Source organism: Enhydra lutris, unplaced genomic scaffold (assembly GCF_002288905.1).
Source record: "Enhydra lutris kenyoni isolate GAN:26980312 unplaced genomic scaffold, ASM228890v2 scaffoldscaffold88, whole genome shotgun sequence".
Lineage (NCBI taxonomy): Eukaryota > Metazoa > Chordata > Mammalia > Carnivora > Mustelidae > Enhydra > Enhydra lutris.
The window spans coordinates 3,856,738-3,879,330 of record NW_019154172.1 but is presented as its reverse complement, the minus strand read 5'-3'; the positions used below and the strand labels follow the sequence as shown (position 1 = coordinate 3,879,330).

Genomic DNA, 22,593 nt, shown 5'->3' with positions numbered 1-22,593 from the left:
TTTTATTTTGAATATGAGTTCAAAGAGCTTGTGTCATAAATTCAGGTAGTGATGTCCAGTGTATGAAAATGCAGATGTAAAAGCTGGAAAGGGTGAAAGAAATAGATTTGAGAATGGTGTGTATTATAGAGTTGAAGTCACCATGGTGGGTGAGATTGTCAGCGGAAATGGGTAGAGATTGAGAAGAAAGGATCAGTGACAAAATCTGGGTTCCTCAAATGTCTGGAGAAGGGAAGTTAGAATGCCTTCCCCCAGCAGTACAATCTTATTTCTACCATCCAAAAAATACTAATCAAAATTCTGTTTTAGTATACTTGTAAAAGAATGGGTCATTTTAGAGCTTCTCTGATACATAGGTCTCAAGAAAGAGTCAATGTGGAGTGCTTGGGTGGCTCAGTTGTTAAGTGTCTGCCTTCAGCTCAGGTCATGATCCCAGGGTCCTGGGATCAAGCCCCATATTGAACCCCACATCGGGCTCCCTGCTCAGCAGGAAGCCTGCTTCTCCCTCTCCCACTCTCCAGCTGGTGTTCCCTCTCTTGCTGTGTCTCTCTCTGTCAAGTAAATAAATACAATCTTAAAAAAAAAAAAAGAGTCAATGTAGCTCACTAGACAAAAATCTATTTTTAATTGTATAAAATTATACATATAAAATACATAGAAACTACTAAAAAGATAAGTAAATTCTTGTAACAATGAAAATGACAGATCAGGGAACAATTTTTCTCAAGTTCTTTGGGATCTTATGGTTGTTATTTGAGAAAAATAATCAATCCAGGAGGTGCAAGAAGAAATTCTTCCCAAAACTCACACCACTTCACGCTTTCCAGAGAAAGGAGCATAGGAAAAATGAGGGTTTAGGATTTCTGGATTATAAATATGAATAAAATCTGAACAGACATACCTATTATTTAATGTAGGAGCCTCTATTCCGACCCTATTAGTGCTCCATGGTGTATAGAGATGGCGCTTGGAGAATTCAAAGAGATCCCTTTCAAACACTAAAACAGTTGCTAGACTCCTTACCACTGATCCCATATGAACTAGTCACCAAGATGATTTCGGAGGCCAAAAAGCTGACTTTCATCTTATCCCTATCTGGTCCAAAAGAGCAAATTGTGGCCTATTTCCTAACCTATTTCTAAAAACAAAGTGTATCATCATTAAATGGAAATTCCAATTGCAGAAACATGAAACTTCCCAAGCACATTTTAGAAAGTGCACTGAACTATAATACAATATAAAGGAGATTACAGAAACAAGGGGAAGTGTGTCTTTGAGAGACCTACAAAAAATTCTCCCAGCTGTACTCCCTATCATTTCTCTCTTATTTACCCAGGACAGGGGCAGGGGTGGGGGGGCACCAGGAGAGGGAGTCTTAAAAACACAAATAGTTGATCATTGAACCTCTTCGCCCTCCTGCAGTCTCCCAAGGTTCCAATTAGGAAGTGCCATAATGCTAGGCTCCTTTTCCTGATTGACTCACACTCTAATAATCAACATGGAAGAAGAAGAAAGAAAAGAGAGAAAACAACTGAATCCATGGACATCTAAGGTAGCAAATAGCAGCAACTTTGAGGGAGAGAGAGTAACATGGCCCTCGCCAAACAGGACAGCTGTTTCCAAAGAGCGAAATGATGGGAGGAGTGGGAGTAGGGAAATGTTTTCCCTCTACCAATTTCAGCAGGCAGGAAGGTCTAAATACTGGACTCAGCTAAGCTGGGTGAGCAGGGGAGAAGGAGAGAAATGGGAATACTTGAAGATAAGCAGCTTCAACACTGACCCTTTCCAGAGAAAGCTCATCTAGAAAGCTCAATGACCAGCTTGATATGGTATCTATGCCCCAGAGGTAATTTAGGTGTTAAACACCTATGGGTTGTGTTTATAATTCCTCTCCTCTTTCTGGGAAGTTTCTCAGGAATGGTTTTAACAATAAGATACCAGCCTCAAAGTGAAGTACCACTTGAAGGCAGAAAAGGAGTAAGGTGGTGGTGGTGGGGTGGGGGGAGTCTAGGCTAGGAAATATCTAGTTGCTGGAGGAACAACTCTATCAAGTAGGCTCAGCTCAAGATAAACCAAAGCCAAAAGCTTCATACTCATATCCTGTCTGGAATCCAAGAGAAAGGAATGAGAGTGAGGGTGGGGCACATAATCCTTATTCAGCTCCCTGTCATATTATAAAAACACTTTGTCAATCATCTTGTGCTATTGAAATGACTACACAGAGTTACTGGAAGGGTAAGAGCCAACAAGCTCTGAAGACAGCCTCCTCTTCTTACAAAGTGGAGTGGTGATGTTTCAAATGAAACGACATCCAAAAACCAGAAAAGGGATCTCTCAGCAAATAGGAATCCAAGTGTAGAATTTATACATATACATATATATATATCTATATTTTAAAGTATAAAATTGAGAAAGTATGTACAGAAATCAACTAAGTCTTAGAAAAGACATTATAAAAAAAAAGGGCCGAGAGAGGACAGGGAGTATGTGAGTGGACACCTAACAGTTGGAAGAATGCATATTGCCCAACTGCCCAGCAGCCAGCAGGAGAATATCCTTCTTCTCCTTGTGGAAGCGCAGCTCCTTGCCTGCCAGCCGGGCTTCATCCAGCTCCCGCTCAGTAGAGGCCAGCTCTCTAGACAGTGCCCCTGGCACACTCTGCTCCCGGCTCACCCAGTCCAATGCCATTTGGTGGCGAATATCATCATCCAAAGCCCGGTGTGAATAATGAGCCAACACTTCCTGGAAGGGGAAAGGAATATGAAGATCACTGACAATGTCAGGGTTCACACCACATTGGCCCAACAGGACTAGGAACTCTTTTTTTTTTTTCTTTTTTAAGATTTTATTTATTTATTTGACAGAGAGAGAGAGAGAGATCACAAGTAGCAGCAGGCAGAGAGGGGGAAGCGGGCTCCCTGCTGAGCAGAGAGCCCAATTTGGGGCTCAATTCCAGGATCCTGAGATCATGACCTGAGCTGAGGCAGAGGCTTAATCCACTAAGCCACCCAGGCACCCCAGGACTAGGAACTCTTAACCTTGGAGTCCTAACTGAAGTTCGCACTGAAGTTCTCTAAGGAGATTCTTAAGGGAACTGCCTGGTGGAAGAAGCAAGTTCGGCAAAAGAATCACAGCTAAGATCTAAATTAAAAAGATGATAGGAATGAAGAGGGCCCTCTAAGGGGAGACTTTCAGTATTCACAACCTGGTAACTATAGACCTGCTTATTTCTAACAACAGCCCCCTCAAAATAGTTCTTCTGCCACACTCCTTGCACTTACCTATAGAACCTCTTACCTGCCGAGAGCACTGTCTTTCCCTCATGGCCTTAAGGCTGCCATTCCAGTGCAGCAGCTGAAAAACTGTCATTAGTTCCTGGGGGAAGAAGATATGAAGCGTCAGGACAGTGATTTTATATGGGGAGTTTGCATTAGAATTACATGTGGAACCTCTTACAAAATGTATTTTTGTAAGCATCTCATACCATCTCTGATACGCCCTTTGGGAAAGGAAGGTCTTTATATTTTGAAAAATATTCTAACCCTCTTTCCCTTCCCTTTCAACTGAGTATCAGTGACTTGGATTAGTATCTATCCGCAGTTTGATCTGTGTCACCAGAGTCAGAGAAGTACATGGAAAAGTACCTGGAACTCCAACATTGACTTGCCCTTATTGGATTCCAGCATGAATCGGAAGGCACCAATCCCTGTATTTGGGTTGTCAGCTTCCTCCCTGTTGCCCTGTAACAGAGGAAAGGAAAAGACAAATAGATTTTCAATCAGGATTATTGCCTCAAGCAGCACTGTCCAGGGGAACTATAATGCAAGCCCCAACCTAATTTAAAATTTCTTAGGGGCACCTGGGTGGCGCAGTGAGTTGAACGTCTGACTCTTGGTTTAGGCTTGGGTCGAGATCTCAGGGTTGTGGGATCCATCTGCATAGGGCTCTGCGCTCAGCACAGCATGTTTGGGTTTCTCTCTTCCTCTCCTTCTGCCCCCCCAACCCCCTGAGAGCATTTGTAAGTTCTCTCTCTAAATAAATAAATAAATCTTAAAAAAAAAATTCCTAGTTGCCACATTAAACACGTAAAACTAATTTTAAGAGCATGTTTTATTTAAGCTAATATATTCAAAATACTATCTTAAACTATAATAGCATAAAACTTTTTTTTTAAGATTTTATTTATTATTTGACAGACAGAGATCACAAGTAGGCAGAGAGGCAGGCAGAGAGAGAGAGAGGAGGAAGCAGGCTCCCCGCTGAGCAGAGAGCCTGATGCGGGGCTCAATCCCAGGACCCTGGGACCATGACCTGAGCTGAAGACACAGGCTTTAACCCACTGAGCCACCCAGGTGCCCCAGCATAAAACTTTTTAATGAAATATTTTACATTCTTTGTCTTATACTACGATTTCAAAATGATGTCTCTTTCATGCTTACAGGACATCTCAATTCACACTAGCCACATATCAAGTGCTAAAAAGCTACATTGTGGCTGATGGCTATTCTGGTCACCACAGACCTAGAGGACTCCAAAGTCATCACACATACTAACTCAGGTGACAGAGGCCAATCTGATTTTTCCTATCTTACAAAGAGGGAACACTGGACAGAGAGAAGAACCCTGATTTAGTCAAAATAGCAGAGTGAGCTCAGCATACAGGACTGGACTAGCCTAAAGGGTAACTGGGCAAATGCATTTTCAAGGGAAACAGTAGGAGCCATCAGCATGGTAAATTCTGGGTAGCAGTTTGGTCTCCTGGACATTTGCCTCTTGTGTCTTATTGGTGACATGACCCTGTAAGGGTACAACTAAGATACATTGTCCTGTGCAAAAAACAATACAGTACAGAAGTTAAGAACATGGACTGGATCTTCTACTAGTCGAGAAGCCTTGGCGAAATCATTCATTTAACTTCTCTGTTCCTCTGTGTCCTCATCTGTAAAACGGGAATAATCACAGATCCATCTCCTAATACTGTTTCGAGAATTAAATTAAAAAATTACTGGGGTGCCCAGGTGGCTCAGTCCGTTAAGTGTCTGCCTTTAGCTCAGGTCATGGTCCCAGGGTTCTGGGATCGAACCCCACATCGGGCTCCCTGCTCAGCAGGGAACCTGCTTCTCCCTCTCCCTCTGCCCCTCTCTGTTGCTTGTGCTCTCTCCCTCAAGTAAATAAGTATCTTTTAAAAAATAAAAAATTAAAATTTTTTAAGGGATACGTGTGGTTTTAAAACTCCAATTATATAAAATGTGGTACATTGTTACATTAGGCTGGGTATCCAGTTATACAATCCAAATACATTCTGGTACTGGCTCTGGTTTTGTGCTGTTTGGTGGTGGTTTAACATTATTTTTTTTTAAGATTTTATTTATTTATTTGGCAGAGATCACAAGTATGCAGAGAGGCAGACAGAAAGGCAGGCAGGGGGGTGGGGGGTGGAGCAGGCTCCCTGCTGAGCAGAGAACCTGATGCAGGGCTAGATCCCAGGACCCTGAGATCATGACCTGAGCCAAAGGCAGAGGCTTAACCCACTGAGCCATTCAGGCACCCCGTGGTTTAACATTATTAGAGATAATTCCAAACCTGGGCATTGTCTGGGACTTCCAAAATAAGGGCATGTCCTGGTTTACTGATGACCTTTTGTCAACCTGATCCAGGAAAATAAAGCCAGGAGACTACTGGGAACACAAGTACCCAACTTTCTCTTCCTGCTTCCTGAGAAGTTGCCTGCTCTTTCTAGCTCATTCTACATGATCATTCCTGCCCTACACCTAAGATTCTACTCTTTTTGAGAAACGGGACTAGGTAGAGGTCAGGAGCCAATCAAGTTATATCCAAATCCAAATTCAGTTCATTATGGAGCACTTTTCATGGGGGGTTACTATATATGTACTACATATAAAATAATTCAATGCACTCAGTAAGTATATCATAAGTGCTAGCTTATTATTTGTTTTCACTCTGCTAGGGTCAACAAGAAGTCAAAACTACATAGGATCAACCCATACTGTTTTGTGGCTCATGAGAAACAACACGCCAACATGTAGTTAACCTTCAGGGCAAAGCAAAGATCACAAAATTTGGATTTAAAAATGAAAAGCTAGAGGGAGGGAAGAAAAAGGTAATCTTCACTATTAGTATTTACGGCCCTGATGCAAGTAACCAGTTTCATTTTTCCTGTAATATTCAATATGATACCTTATTCAGTACCTCCAGAGTTTTCCATGGTACAGTACATAGAAAGTAATGATCACCTCTGTACAACCAACTGGGGTATACAGAAGAGGCTGCTGGCAGAGAAGGCCATCTGCCCTGGGTCTTTCTCAGTCCCTTGAAAGCTGAGGCACTCAGTATTATGGCACAACAGAAACCTATTCGAAGTACACCAAAGTGGCCTGACCCACAAGTTGTGCCACAAGTTGACCCACAAGACCTTCCTCCTGTCACACTTCTACATCTAACATGGCTATAAATGAACCCGATTTATTCAATACACATTTAATCACAGAATACTTGATACATGGTAGGAACATTAGAATATTATTGCAAAGAAATTAGAGTTAATTTAATTCAACCTATTCATTTTACAAATGAAGAAACTCAGACCTACAGAGGCTGGGTGATTTGTCAAGACATACAGTCTCCAAGTCAGGACTTTAAAAGAACAAAGGCTGAAAACAAAGAAATGTGAACATCACCTTTTACCCATGGCTAATACCAAATCAATGTTACTTGGGATATGGCAATTCTACTGGGAAATTAATGAGAAATTTATCAAGTTCTCAATTTTGAGGAGTTAATCAAATAGAAATAATGGCAGGAATAATACTAATTTATACTGCCTAAATGCTTTGTAGTAGACATTGCCGGTGACATCTATTTCCTTCTTCCCTACTACAGAATCTTAATCTTGTTCCAGTACCTACCCATCTCCCATGCATCTCTCTCAGGGAAGAATGATTTTATCCTCTAATTCCACTGGGTAAATCCTAACCCTTTTTGCTTGTAATTGGTTTTAAGGTGGGAATTCTGGCCATTGGGAGGTAGGAGAGAGGTCTGCTGGAGGGTTTCTGGGCCAGAGGATTTCTAGGAAGAGACTCCTTACTATTGAAGAGATACTAGAAGTTTCAGAGCACCTGGCTGGCTCATTTGGGAGAGCATGTGACTCTTGAATCCCAAGGTCCTGAGTTCAAGCCCCACATTGGGTTGGGTGTGGAGCCTACTTTAAAAAAATAAAGAGAGGGGCACCTGGGTGGCTGAGTGAGTTAAAGCCTCTGCCTTTGGCTCAGGTCATGATCTCAGGATCCTGGGATCGAGCCCCACATGGGGCTCTCTGCTCAGCAGGGAGCCTGCCTCCCCTCCTCTCTCTGCCTGCCTCTCTGTCTACTTGTGATCTCTGTCTGTCAAATAAATAAATAAAATCTTTAAAAAGGTGATATAAAATTTTTAAAAAATAAAGAGAAAGAAAGAAAGGAAAGAAAGAAAAATGGTCTCTTTCCATCTCTAACTGTAGTTATGTCTGTTTTAATGTCTGAAATTCCGTAGCTGTCCTCCATCCTAAGGGAAGCCAGCCCAAGGACAAAGCCAATATCTAGAGGATGGCTGAGTGGAGAGATGGAAAGAATTTAGGCCAGTAGATGATGACATTCACATTCTTGATCCATGGAATCAACCAGCCCTGAAATCTTTACTTCTGAACTTCCTATCACGTAAGAGAATAAATTTTCTTTCTTGATTTATTCCCCTAAGTCAGTTTGAAGTGAGATTTTTCTATTACTTGCGACCAAAGGCATCTAAACAAGTAACATACGCTAAGTGCTTGAATATATGCTCTTCTATCCAATAATCCTATGGGATAGGTATAATTGTTACAGATGAGGAAATTGAGATTTAGATTAAGTAACTTACTTGAAGTCACATAACTAGTAGAACCATAATTTCAAAATGATGAACCCTTGCTTTCTATAACCCCAAACTAATGTTTCATTGTATAATACATTAGGTGACTTAATAAATGTACTGTGATAAATGTAAAGTGATAAATGTACTTTCCTAATTTTAATTGAATTTGATTAATATAAAAATTGTTTTTATTCCCTGTAGATACTGCTGACTGGGGCAAAGAGAAATGGGAGAAAATCATATAGGTCCTGGGTAACAGAGGGAAGCCAATTTATCATTTAAAGTGTTCAACAGGGGTGCCTGGGTGGCTCAGTCGTTAAGCGTCTATCTTCGGCGCAGGTCATAATTCCAGGGTCCTGGGTCCTGGAATTGAGCCCCACAATGGGCTCCAGGCTCCCTGCCGAGCCTCCCTCTCCCACTCCCCCTGCTCGTGTACCTGCTCTCATTGTCTCTCTCTCTCTGTCAAATAAATAAATAAATCTTTTTTAAAAAATAAAGTGTTCAACACTAATAAATACATGAACAGATAATCAAAGTGGTTTAGTACATGTAATTACAACTTAAATTCAAAGAGAACAAAAACAGAGAATTTGTCTAACTTTATCACCCTATCAGTGAACTTGTGGAAAGGAAGAAAGAAGGCAGCATTCATTTCTAAGATGTACTCCTGAGTTAGAAAATTCTAAGTCCAACTGGGCTCCAGTCGTGGCTCTATCACTTCCTAGCTACATCCCTTCGGGCAAAATTGCACTTCCATATTTTTAGTTTCCTCATCTGTAAAATAGGGGTAAAAACAGTTCATATACCTCAGCTGTTATTGTGATGATGAAATGAGATAAAGTACATATAAATCCCCTGGAATCGTCCCTGGCACAGAGTAAATACTCAATTAGGATTAGCTATGGTTATCATTATCATCATCACTTGAAAGAATAGACATCCTTTTTGAGGAGAGTAAATAAATTATCCACCCCATTCCTAGAAAGGAAAAAAGGAAATATGACACTATATTATAAAGTGTTCTTTATTAATAGATGAACTAAGGGAGACAAGTGGCAATAAGAACAGTCATGTAAAAAAAAAGAATAACAACAACAAAAAAAACAGGGGTGCCTGTGTGGCTCAGTCAGTTAAGCGTCCGACTCTGGACCTCAGCTCAAGTCTGTATCTCAGGGTCAAGAGTTCAAACCCGCACTGGGCTCCATGCTAGGCATGAAGACTTCATAAACAAACAAACAAACAGAACAAACATTGGAGGAAGACAGGAGTAATTTTTTTTTTTTAAGATTTTATTTATTTATTTGACATAGAGAGAGATCACAAGTAGGCAGAGAGGCAGGCAGGGCGTTGGGGGTGGGGGGGAGAGCAGGCTCCCTGCTGAGCAGAGAGCCCAATTCCGGCTCGATCCCAGGACCCTGAGATCATGACCTGAGCTGAAGGCAGAGGCTTAACCCACTGAACCACCCAGGCGCCCCAGGGAGTAAGTTCTTACACCAAAATTGGGAAAAGTAGAATTCAAGCTCAGTTTTTATTTTGGATTATCTCTAAAATTCCACAGATCTTGAATTAAAGGTTTCCAGATACCAAAGAGACATAATGAAAGCAGAAAAATAGCAACAAAAACATAAACATACACATAGAATCAGTGACTGAGACATAGGGAACATATAATACACAAGAGCGATAGAGAATAAACAGAAGGAGGTACAGACAGGAAAGAAAAGAATTGCTGCTCTGTTTCCCAGTGATTTACAAGACTTCCCAACAAGCCAGTTTTCCCAACCCCCACTCTCCTTCCTTTCAACTCCCAGTAACTTACATTGAAAGACGCCAGAGCCTCAGAGACACTCTTCTCAATGAACTCATCAGTAATTCTTCGGGAAGGATGTTCATTAAACACAGAGTTCATCAGTGCAATCTTTGCAGCACTCCGCCGGGCCTCAGCTTTTGTAGGGCAAAACTAGGGAGAGCAGAGAAAGAGAAAACATGTCCATGCGTATATCTAAGAGAGCAGAAGGAATGGTGGGAGGGGAAACACTAGGAAAGAAGAGGCTGGGACAGTCTTTGGATAAATCAGTTCATTCAGCACACCCTCCAAAGTTTGTATTGTAAAATGGTTGAGACATTTGGAAACATAATTTTGATTCAACATCCTGAAGTCATTAAGGAACTGGAGACGGCGATAGCTCATACCAAATTGAATGCAGAATGAGGAAGGCTGCTGAAGTCAGCACATAATCACTGGATATAAAAAATATCCCTGTTTAAACTGTCGACAGAATTCATTACTCAAAAGCCAGATTCTGCCCAGCCCGTTCAAAATTTCTATCTTGTTCTCCTGTTCTGTGCACAGGCAAGATTTGTCTTCATGCCTCTAGATACCCTAAGAGTAGAACAAATCTGTGTCTAGGTTGCTTCTGCAGAGAAGACCTCTAGTCTCTACCAGAAGCACCCATCTGGGGTTCTTGGACTTTGCTTTTAGCTTCAAGCAGGCATTTCCCCCAGTAATGCCGTGAGTCAATGAGCTATCCTTGAACAGAGTCCAAGATCTGAAGGAATTTATAGTCTTTTTTTTCCCCAGTAGAAATAAAGAGGAGAGGGGTGACAAGGGGAAGGAAAGCTGACCTGAACAAACCAAGAAAAAATTAAAAGTTAATTCATGTTTTTTACGTTGTATCCAACATGGGTATCATAGAACAAGTCTGATTTTCAGAAGTCTTAAATCGCTCAACCTTAAATCCTCAGGCACTATAACATTCCTTTATAATTCATCATCACTGGCAGCCTCAAAGGCCTCTGTGGCCTCTATCATTTATGATTAGGGTTAGAGGAAAGGAAGGAAGTAATGTTACAGTTTTTAAAAGTCGATCAGCATATGTTCACTAATTAGCTACCCTCAGTATAGATAACTCCCGATTTCTTTGAGCTGACAGGTGTCTCAGAGTATGGTAGTTGGTGCATTAACCTTAAGTCATCTTCTTCAATTTCTCTGTTCACTAGCCTGTCTCTACTCACTAGCCTGCTGTTCATTCTACAGTGTAGTGCTATTCCTGAAAAGTCGTCCATGAAGAAAACCACCAGGAGAAATTTCACCTGCCAAAATGGACATAAGAGATATAAGCTAAAAGAAGCCAACATAGATAATTCTATTCTTTGGCGGGGGGGGAACAGAAATCAAATTACTATGATGGTCCAGTTATGGACATCACCATAAAATTATCAAATCCTTATTCAGTAATAAGATGACCTGAGAGAAGGAAGATCTTATTCTCTAGAAGAGAAAGTATAAACATTAGTCATCATGAGCATATATTTATTTCTCTGAAATGGCTGGGCCTCTGAGGGAAAAAAATTAGTCACTGTATTTGAAATGAAATCTCCTTAGGACTTTTCTGTTTGAGGCAGGAGCTGAACCACAATGGCCCTCATTCATGCCAAGGATTTATTAAGTGCCTACTCTTTGCTGGGTGCTGAGTTGGTAGCAAGGATTTAAAATTGAACAAGAAAGAAGACAGATACTATCTCTGCCTCCACCAAGCATAATCCACTAGGTGAGATAATCAATTATGATATGTTGTGATAAGTGACATTATAAGGGAAGTTCAAGGGGCTCTGGAAGCACATAGCAGGGGTTATAACTTTGACAAAGGGTTATACAAACCATAAAACACAACAAAATGTCTATCAGATATCTCCTCTAAATTCCTATTCAGACTCTTAAGTTGACATTTCAGAAGGCTACCTTCCTATGGGTGATGTCAAAGAATCCATCTTTGATGACAATATTCACACTAGTCAAATTTCTTTTCCTTTCTTTTGTCATTATGTTCAGTTAGCCAGCACACAGTACATCATTAGTTATTCAGTGTTCAACGATTCAAAAATGTGGAACACTTTACGAATTTGCATGTTATCCTTGTAAAAGGGCCATGCTAATCTTCTCTGTATCGTTCCAGTTGTAGTATATGTGCTGCCGAAGTGAGCCCTCTTCTTTTTTTTAAATAAAAACAATCCCACAGCATTTATTGTGCTCTGGTAATAACTTAAAGGTAACCAAAACAATACAAACAAATGTTTTAGAACTACTCCCAACAAAGGACCTCTAAAAAAACAAACTACATGGTCTTCTCGAAAATTTCTCACTTCACTGATCATTTCTAGTTTGGAGACACCTTGGAGCAGGGTAATATTATCTCCTTTTAACATGTTCTGACCCAGTTGTTTTCTTGACTTTGTTCTAAAACGAATCTCTTTGGCATCCTCTAATACAAGGTTCATGTACTCATCAAAACCAATGATACAGCCCTCAATCTGCATGTTCGCTTGCTTATGAAGCCACACCTGAATTAGAGATCTATTTTGCAAATATCTGGAGATGAGGATGATGGACTGCACCATCATCTTCTGCAACTTCTTGGCCCTGGCCACAGTACGTCACGGTGGAAGCCAACAAAGACTGCTAGTCAAATTTCTTACTACCCTATGACAGCAACCACTGTTCATCATCCTATATCACAGTTCTTTTACAGAACTGTAGAGTGCTAGCACTAGAAAGATTTTAGAAATAATCTAACTTATCTCCTTCTTGTTATAGATGGGCAAACTGAGGCCCAGAGAATTTACCTGACTTGCCCTCCTGGCAGTGAGGAAAATAAGAATTTGGATCTTCTCTTAGATGAGTACTATCTCCACCATACATAGTACCTCCCCTTTGACCTCTTAAAGAACTGAAACATTGCTTTCTTTTAGTAATTGCCTATGAAGAAACCCTGGGGGCAAGGAATACTATTCTGTGTTCTCAAATCGAGATGATAGGAAGATGGATGGCCAGATTAGAACATTGGGCTAGGTGCTGGTAGTCTGATACACAGAGAAAGGGCCTATTCATAAGGGATCCGATTCAAAGTGGACGTGGTTTTTTGCAGGCTGAAAGAGAAGCTACCGAGGTTCTTTTGTGGCTAAATGAACCTCAGAGGCTTACCAGAATGATCTGCCCAGAACTGGTTCAGGTGCTCAAATATGTGATTTCAGACACCAAAAAATGGCCAAAGTGATGGAGAAAACTACTACTAGCAGCCAAGCCTTTATCTTTGCTACTGCCTGCTTGCAACTCTTACCTGGAAACTCCCAAAGCAGCTTCCCCCAGGCAGAGTGACATAGCAGACGTAAGGAGGGCTGTTGGAGGGAACCATCTCATAAACCACCAGAGCCCCATTCTTCAAGTCTGCCCCACGGGACTGCTTCATCTGCCAGAATTCCTGAAGTGCCTCCACCACATTCACTACAAAAAGAGAAGCAGTTAAGTTCAGCAATGAGTGGTTCTACGTTTCAAGACAGTATCTGCCAGCTGTATGTATATCAAGAGTCTAACCTGCCTTAGCTCCTTATCACCACTTAAAAACATTTAAATTAATAAACCTAGACTCTGATTAAGGTGTTTGCATAGCAAGACCAGTATATGCCTGGCCTCCCTCCCCACCTCGCTGGTTCACATTTCGATTAGTCCTAAGCACCAAAGCAGAATAACTAAAATATTGGAGGCAGAGTTTCCAGGTCAGCAGACCATTATCCCTACCTGATGAAGTGCCATTAGATCATTCCACAGTTGGTCAGGTAGCCTAGAATAATAATCACCAGCACAATGAGAAGTGCATTTACCGAACTCTTCCTGTGTGTTGTGCCCCCATTTTACAGATGAGTGAAATGAGACATAAGCAAGTTAAATAACTTGCCCAAGGATGTAACAGCTAGGGGTGCCTGGGTGGCTCAATCAGTTAAGTGGTTGCCTTCGGCTTGGGTCATGATTCTAGGGTCCGGGGATCCAGGCCCCCCCCACCCCCCCACGCATTGGCAGGCAGGGGAGGAATCCCTGCTCAGCGGGGAGCCTGCTTTTCCCTCTGCCTCTGCCTCTGCCCCTTCCCCCAACTCAGTCTCTCTCTCTTTCTCTCATTCTCAAACAAATAAATAATTTTTTTTGAAAAAAAGGATGTAACAGCTAGAAAGTAGCAGAGTAAGAATTCAAATCCAGACTATCTTGGTTCCAGAGTCAATGTTCCTAACCTTTATGCAATACTGACACTCAGAAATGTGGCCCTTTTAGCCATCACAGGTCCATGCTTCTGGTGAGCAAACCCATAGCCAGATTCCTTTCCCATCCTGGAATATTATACATTTTGTGTATATATATACTATACTGTGTGTGTGTGTGTGAGAGAGAGAGAGAGAGAGAGAGAGAAAGAGAGAGAGTAAGAGCAAGAGCATGAATTTCTCTTCTGAGGATTTCCCTAGGTAAAAGTCATTTTTGGAGGAACACTCCTTCACAGGTCTCTTATGCTCCTTTCCATCTTGCTGGGTATGCCAAGATTTTAAGGACTTGGTTGCTCTTTCCTTGGGCCATTTCTCAGGACTGTGTTTGCAGCAAGAAACCTGAAGGATGAGGTAATGTCTTCCTCTGGGACAAAGAACAAGCCTGCTTACTCCCTACTAAGACATGGCAGGTTCCCCAAGCTCAGTGTTTGTTCTTCTGTAATGCAACACGTGGCCTACAGGAGCACGCACCTGAACCCTTCCCATCAGATGTGGGAGGCAAGAGGAGCTGATGCAAACAAATCTGATGTTTATGCTACCTGCTGTACTGTGAGTAATTAAGTCCTCTGTCTCTGACCCAGAAGTCTCTTGACTTCCGCCACCATCTGTCAAACAGTAATCGGCTAACATATGAGGGTAAAATCAATCTCAAAACTCAAAACCAGACTCAAAATACTGTATTCCAGAACAGTCCCCTCCTCCCCCAATACTTGGACTCAATAATTGCACAATTATATATTGAGTACCTACTCTGTGCTAGACTACGTGCCGGATGCTAGGCGACAATAGTGAGCAAACCATATCCTGTTCCGTCTCCTTATGCAGTTTACAGTCTAAAAAGGGAGAGAGATTAACCAGAGACCCTCAAGCAAATGAAAAACTGCAACCTTGATAAGCACTATAAGGGAGTTTGGTAGATGATGGGAAATGTCATGGGGGCATCTGACCTCGTTGAGAAGATCAAAGCAAGCTACACTGACAAAGTGATATTGAAGTACAGATATGAGTATGAATTCACTAGGCAAAAAGGTGAGAGAATAGAGCTCTGAACAGAAGGAACAACATACCCAAAGGCTCTGTAGCAACAGAGAAGATGGCAAATAAAGGGACCAGTGTGGCTCGAAAAGAGAGAGTGAGGACAAGTGTAATGCAAGTGAGACTGCAAAAGTTAGCAGGGACCAGACCAAAGTGAACCTTGCAGGCCTCATCAGAACACTGGCTTTATCTTAAGAGCAGCAGGAAGCCATTGAAGGGTTTAGGATGAAATCAGTTTTCCTTCGGAAAGGATCACTTTGACTGCAGGGTTCCAAACATTTCAAGTGGCTTTAACAAGAGCCTCATAATAATAAATGATCACATGCATTCTCCCATATCCCCCAACATGGCCGCTCTCTACTCTTAGTTACAAGGACTTATTCATTCTCTTATAGTGTGTTAGTTTAGGTCTGCCAAGGAGAAGACACCGAGATGGGACAGACAAGCAAGAGATTTATTGTGGAGGAAGTAGGAGACGGGAGAGGCTTCGGATGATGTTGAAGGTCTGACACCTGTAGAAGGGGGTGTGGGAAGGAATGAGGTCTGGATGTGAGAATCTCAGTTGGCAGCGCAGTTCCAAGAAAGGTTTGGCCAGGCCAGTGGGAAGCCCCCAAGCCAAAGGAAATCCACATATCACCAGGATGTGCATGAGTTAGTGTCCCTGCTAGGCCGTGTCACTGATTGGAGGGGGAGGGCAGCCACAGGATGTGTGGCCTCAGTGCACACGAGGTGATGGACCCAGAGAGGACAGCAGCTTAAGGCTGTCAGTTATGCCCCTGCAGTAGGAGATATGAATAGCACATTTTCATGGCTGCCACACACACATTAGGCAGAAATGTGAGCACATAATATGTCCCTAGCTCTATTCTGAGCATTCGAGATGCAGAGATGAATAATACACCTTGCCGACCAATGAGGCATTCGAAATCTTGTTGCTAGCAACAACCATTAGCTCACCTGCTCTGCAACTGAAGCAAGCACTCCTTGCTTCAGCCGCGGTGTGAAAGGTGCACAAGCTCTTTCCTAACACCCTGTATCTGACTTCTTACAGTGTTCATTCTTCCATTAAAAGGCAGCATGAAAAGGAAACTCTGTCTTTCCCACCCTTAGTTTTGGCAGGGGCTCTTCAAAGGTCACTGGGCCCAGAAAGCTTAGCCATCTTTTTGTTCTTTCCACTGAGATCTTTTCAGCCCCAGTTCCCTCTTGAGACAATTTAGCACAATGCACTGGGTGACAGCTTTCCTGACATGCACATAACAGGGAGAATATTGAAATAAAGGGAAAGGGGAGGAAACCACTGCAACCGGGAAGGTCCTATTAAAAAGCCTATATCCAGTCTATTGCCAGTTAAATTTCTCTTGGCTCACAGCACAGGACTATTTTTTAATGATTACTCAAAGCCAAAGGAAATGGGGGAGTCTTGTTTCAGAAATGGATGAAATGGGAAATTGGGCAGAATGATCAGGAGAAGAGCAATTAATTGTGATCCTCATTTGAAACTGCTCACAGACTCATTGATCTTTAGAGCTGACAGGGATTTCAGAGATCATCTGAACTCAGGCTACAAAAGGGGAAGTGACCTGCTTGAGGTCACCTGCTGTGGCAGAGCTAGGAACTGAATTCAGGCATCCTGATGCCAGGGTTCTTTCCAATTTGGGATTCTTAACCCAGGGTCCAAGATCAAGTCCATGACTGAACTTCATGGGAGTTCACAAGCCCCCTAAAACCCACAATGAAATCATGTGTGTATATGTTCTTTCACAGTTCTGGAGGCCAGAAGTCCAGAAGTAACGATGGACCAAAATCAAGGGGTCAGCAGGTCTGTGTCTGTAGTACAGACACATCTGACAACTACAATTGCTTTTTAGAAGTAACTGGAGATGCTGGGCTAAAAGAGAATGTGCCCCTGATGGCCCAGTGCATAGACTCATTTGAAGGGAGGGATGGCAAGATGACTGTGACTTATGACAAGGACTATGGGAGGCTGAAAAATGCCCCCTGTTAAGATGTCCATGCCCTAAACCTTAAAACTGTGAATGTTACCTTAGGTAGCAAAAACTTTGCAGATGTGATTAAGGATCTTAAGATGGGGTCTCCAGAACTGTGAAAGAATAAATTTCTGTTGTGGTAAGCCCCCCCCCCAAATTTGCAATAATTTGTTAGAGCAGCTACAGAAACTAATATGGGGTCTAATCCAACATCCCCCAAAATGGAAATATTCAGACTATCAATTTAGCCCCACAATCACTTGTACATAAAGAAGTTGTCTGTGATTCCAATGAAAAGGAACAATAACTAAACAGAAAATACCACACAAGATCCATTTGTTCAACCTAGGGAAGCAGCTGGGCAGAACTTCCAATCATGTAGCCATACTGTGATATAAAGGGAGAACAATAATTCTGAAATGATGTGTTTGAAGAGGGAAATGCAGAAGTTACAGGGCAAGGAAAGTGACTGCCAGTTGTCAAACATTAGAAGGGGACTACATGCCACATGCAAAAAGGGGCAAAGGAAATGCGAATGCCACCAATACATCTCACCTACAGTTTTCAAAGGGTTTCAAAAGCATAATAATAATAGCAACCACTCACTGAGTACCAACTATGTGCTCATTATCTCATTTAATCCACACAAAACTAAACTATCAAGGTAAGTATTATAATACCCATTTTGCAAAAAGTGAACAAGAAGGCACCTGGCAGACTCATTCAGCAGGACATGCAACTCTTGATTTCAGAATTGTGAGTTTGAGCCCGATGTTGGGTGTAGAGATTACTTGACAATAAAATCTTAAACAACAAAAAACAAACAAACAAAAAAAGTGAACAAATTAAGGAGCAGGCCATGGCAGCAGAACCAGGATTTTAGAACCAATGTTTGTTTGCTTCAAAGCTGACCCTCTGTCAATTGCCCTATCTTGCCTTACTGCACCATTAACCCTCACACATACTTGTGGATTGTGAGTTCCATGAAGATAGGGACGGAGTATCTGTCTTGTTCCCAACTGCATCTGGTGATCAATAAGTACTTGTTGAATGAATGAAGTAGATGAGGCCTAGAGAGATTAAGCGATTTATCCACGATCGCACAGCCACTGTTTCATGGGGTGAGGTACTCTGATTTCAAACCCTATGCACTACAAGCTAATTAAGATCCCACAGCATACTGGGGTGCCAGGGTGGCTCAGTGGGTTAAAGCCTCTGCCTTCGGCTCAAGTCATGATTTCAGGGTCCTGGGATCGAGCCCTGCATTGAGCCCCGCAGCGAGCCCCGCATCGGGCTCTCTGCTCAGTGGGGAGCCTGCTTCCCTTCCTCTCTCTGCCTACTTGTGATCTCTGCCTGTCAAATAAATAAATAAAATCTTTAAAAAAAAGAGAGAGATCTTACAGCGTACTGAGCTAGGTGTGTGTCTTGGGTGGAGACTGGGGTGTGTGTTTTGAGGGGGAGATATAGGACAAACAAGTGAAATAATAGAATAGTTTCATTTTTGTGTTTTTAAAATAAATGCTGAGGTCCTATACGGATGCAAGTAAACCTAAAGGCAGAAAAGGTAAATTTGGAGCAGTCAGAAAGAAGGTGAAGGATGTGAATTGCAGATGATACAGTAAAGCACTGCTGGATCAGATAAAGGTCTGGGCAAAGATCAAAGTAAATTATACTCAGGGGAATAGTGCCAGCCCCCAAATACCAGACCATCAGTCACAAGGGTTCATGGGTACATGCCAATGGCAGTTTTGCCTATTAATTGAAGCAGAATAAGCAATTCCATGTGGTAAAGGACTTCTGAGCCAAATCGGCAGAGATTCTGCTTGTCTGAAGCTGAACTATCTGCCAAACTCTCCCAAAGTACTGGCGGGACACCCAGACTGAAAATGAGAAACTCAGAAATAATGGGGAGTGCGGTGGGAGGTAGGGAGGTTGGAGGAAGGCATCACCGCAGAGTCTGAAGCCTGACTGATTGCTCTTTGTCAGTAAAATCCCCTTGCTCCTTCATCCTGTCTAAGGAAATGAAAAAGGTTTTACAGGACACTCAGTTTAGATGCCAAACCAGAGGCTCTCTAGGTAACACAGACATGAAAAATGGTTCATTCCTCTACAATTCTAATAAACGCCTATAAGTTTCTAAGAGAAATGGTTCGTGAGGATGACTGCTCCTATGCCCAGAGGAAAAGACCTTCCCTTGGTCTCAACTTAAAAAGACTGGAAGCAGCAGGACCATAGCTGATGACAGTTCCATCACGAAGCCCTGTTAAATCTAGGAATTTAACTAGACAAATAATGATATTCCTTCATGATGAATTTCAGAATCACATGCATTTGCATTCCAAGCACCTAGCAGAGTGCCAGCCCCATGGTAGCAGTTCAAAATGTTGAAGAACAAAAGGAAAGTAATGGGAAACGTATCATTGGGTACATCTAACAAATGGAGCTAAAAAAAAAAATCTGTTTTCATAGGAATCTTTGGGTTTACACTGTTTGGATTGAAGAATGGAAGAAAATGAGACCTGTTCTTTCCAAGAAAATACGAACCAACAAATCTGAGGCAATTCTCATCATTTATAGAAGGTACCCATTATGTGTCAGCTGTAATATCTCATTTAATCCCCCTTGTAACCCTTGAGGAAACTGAAATGTGGTGAAGTTGTCACTTCCCCAAAAACATAGCTGACAAGTGACAGAGATTTAATCTGGGATTTAATTCACATTTGTCTGACTCCAAAACCCGCATATGCTCTTTTCACTACAGTTTCATAGGAGGGGGAAAAAAAAGTCACTGCTGTCCATTGAGAAGGCCTTACAACCTTTCTCTGTATTATTGTCTTACTAGAAAGTTAGAGATATAGTCACTTTCAGCTCAGGCAGGATTTAAGAAGTGGAAAGAAGTGATGTCTCAGAAATGCCAGACCTACATTTTGAATCCCACACCCCTCACTATATTGTGTTCCTTGTTACACTATAAATCTGGAGCTCAAATGCAGGAAAATCTGCACTGATTAAACATAAACAACAAAGAAAACCGTCACATTCCCCTTCTCAGAAACCCTAGAAATTAGGCATATGTAAAATGAAGGTTTCTAATGGAAATAGGGTTTCTGCCTGGCTCATTTCCACAGAATTTAACATTGAGAGAGCCAAGGCCTGGGATTTATCCTCAGTTCCTGGGCAAGGGCCAGGAAAACAGAGCCAGACAGACAGAGAGGCCAGAGTTGTGAGGCTCCATACTAAAAAGGACACCAAAGTGAGATACTAAGTCATAGGAAGCTGGTGTGGGCTCAGTAGTATGGTTCCAGATTCAAAAGCACAATTATAAGTGACTTGTGAAGGCATCACCTAACTCCCCAGCAAATCCGAAGTTGCACTGGAAATTTCAGAGTCAGGATAAGTAAGAAAATAATTCAAAAGTCAAGATTAAGGAGGCGGATGGGCACCTGACTGGCTCAGTTTGTGGAGCATCTGATCTTGATCCCGGGGTTGTAAATCTGAGCCCCATATTAGCAGCAGAGATCACTTAAGAAAATAAAAATCTTAAAAAAAAAAAAAGATTAAGGAGGTGGAATAAGTTAATAGGGGAGCCCAGGAATTGCCAAGATCACAAAAGAAAGATTGAGAGGGTATGGATGAGAAATGTCTTAAAGCTGACATAAAGCTACACAATGGGGACTGGTCCTCAAAGGCAAAGGGATGTTAAGCTACAGGAAGAATTCCATTTCTGAAGGAGAAAAGGGAAGAAAAGGGAAGAAAAGATGGCTGTATTTGTAAAAAGGGGTCCCTGGAGAATATAGTAGCAATATAGTATTAACTCAATAAAGGGGAGTGGGTGAGACGTGTGTATGAGCATGTGCCGGTGTGTGTGTGTGTGTGTGTGCCTGTGTGTGTGTGTGCGTGTGTGTGCGTGTGCGTGTGCGTGTGTGTGTAGCCCAGAAGGAAACTCCCCAAAAGGAAATGCATGTGAGGGCTCTGCGCCAGAAAAAGCGATCCAGAGGACTATGGGAGCAAGGCTCCTTTACAGACGGAGTCCCGCAGGAGGCCAGACCCGCAGACTCACCTCGGCCATAGCCCTGCGTGTGCTTGGCGAAGCTCCTCACCACGGCCTCCACGGCCTCCCGCAGCACCGCGGGGCTGCCGGCAGCGCCCGGGGGCAGCGGCAGCCCAGGGGCCCCGGCTAGGAGCAGGGGCGGCGGGGGCGGTGCAGGGGGCGGCGGTGCGGGCGGGGGCCCTGCTGGGGGTGTGGCGGTGGCAGCCGCCGCCCCAGTCACTCCGGGCCGAAGCGCTCGCAGAGTACCCCTCCCGCTGGTGCCCACTCCAGGCTGCAGTCGCTGTGCTCGCATCGTCTCCATCTCGGCCGCCAGTGGAGTAGCGGCCCGGAGCCTGCCAGCCTGGCGAGCTAACGGTCCCAGCCACCCCCTCCAGCGAGCGCCCAGGGACTGAGGCGGTGCCGGGGCCCAGCCGTCAGTCAAGAGGGGGCGGGGACGAGCCCGGTTCTATGCCAATCACCAGAGACTGGGCGGGAACTGGAGGGCTCCAGCTCTGCCATAGGCAAATCATTGAGGAGGGCGGAGGTTCTGGACAACCAATTGCAAAGAGAAAAAGCGATACTCTTTATAAGGAAGAAGCTTATCTTGGGCGCTTCTTCGGAGTCCTGTGGGGAGTACTGGAAAGCAAGCCAGACTCCTGGAACGAAGCTTGCCGTGGGGCGGGCGGGGAGGGGCGTACTAAAGGCGGGGGGAGTCCTGGATGTCAGGCTGAGGAGAATTGTAGACAGAGTAAGAGGATTTTTAGGGATCATTTGTCTGACGACTTCATTTCATGGATGGAGATGAGGAAATAGGTAAGTTACGGGAGTTGTCCAAGATCACATGCAATGGGCGGAGGAGCTAAAACAAGGAAAGAATACATTTAATGACCATATGCTTACTATATGTCGGGCATTGCGCAGTATACTTTAGTGCAGTGTCTTATTTAATAATCACAACCAGTAGATTTTATTACTTTACAGATAAGGAAATGGACACTAAGAGAGGCTAGATAAATTGCTCAAAATTAAAGCTAGGAGGTGGCAAAGAGGGGTTCAGACATAGGTCTTTTGATTCCCAATATTTTGATCTTTTCGTTATATCACACATCGTTAGGTAATTTTCTGATTTTACCTACTCTGATTGGGGGAAATCAAGAGAAAGAGTGGAATGGGCTGCTCCCTTACCTCCCATTAGAGTGAGGAATAATAAGAATATATGCAGAAAGCAGAAAACTGAGAAGTCTAGGGGGCAGATTAAGACAGTTACCCTGTCGATAACTTGTTAGGCTGGGTTCTTCAGATTACTCTTGTACACACATACACACAGATACATACTACACATCCTTTGTCAGTTAACCATCATGCCATTCTTACCTAGGTGAGGTTTTACTGCTTTTCTCTCTCTCCCTTTCCTCCCTCTGCAGTGGCTCAGGATGGGGAAAGAAAAGTCAGAAGTAGAAAAAAAAAAAAACCAAAACAAAAAAAAAAAACAAAACAAAAAAACAACGGGGGCACCTGGCTGGCTCAGTCAGAAAAGCATGCTACTCATGA

The 22,593-nt window shown here is 42.8% G+C and overlaps 1 protein-coding gene across 1 annotated transcript; it reads right to left on the bottom strand.

Annotated features, from left to right (window-relative positions):
• Positions 1–610: 610 nt before the first annotated feature.
• LOC111162018 (limb and CNS expressed 1 like) lies at positions 611–21,407 on the bottom strand. The gene is made up of 6 exons (XM_022526174.1): positions 21,073–21,407; positions 13,020–13,183; positions 9,722–9,862; positions 3,645–3,740; positions 3,298–3,375; positions 611–2,742 (listed from the first exon to the last, which is right to left on the bottom strand). The coding sequence occupies exons 1-6, from the start codon at positions 21,362–21,364 to the stop codon at positions 2,500–2,502; spliced, it is 1,014 nt and encodes a 337-aa protein (XP_022381882.1). The 5' UTR covers positions 21,365–21,407; the 3' UTR covers positions 611–2,499.
• Between the last annotated feature and the right edge of the window lie 1,186 nt (positions 21,408–22,593).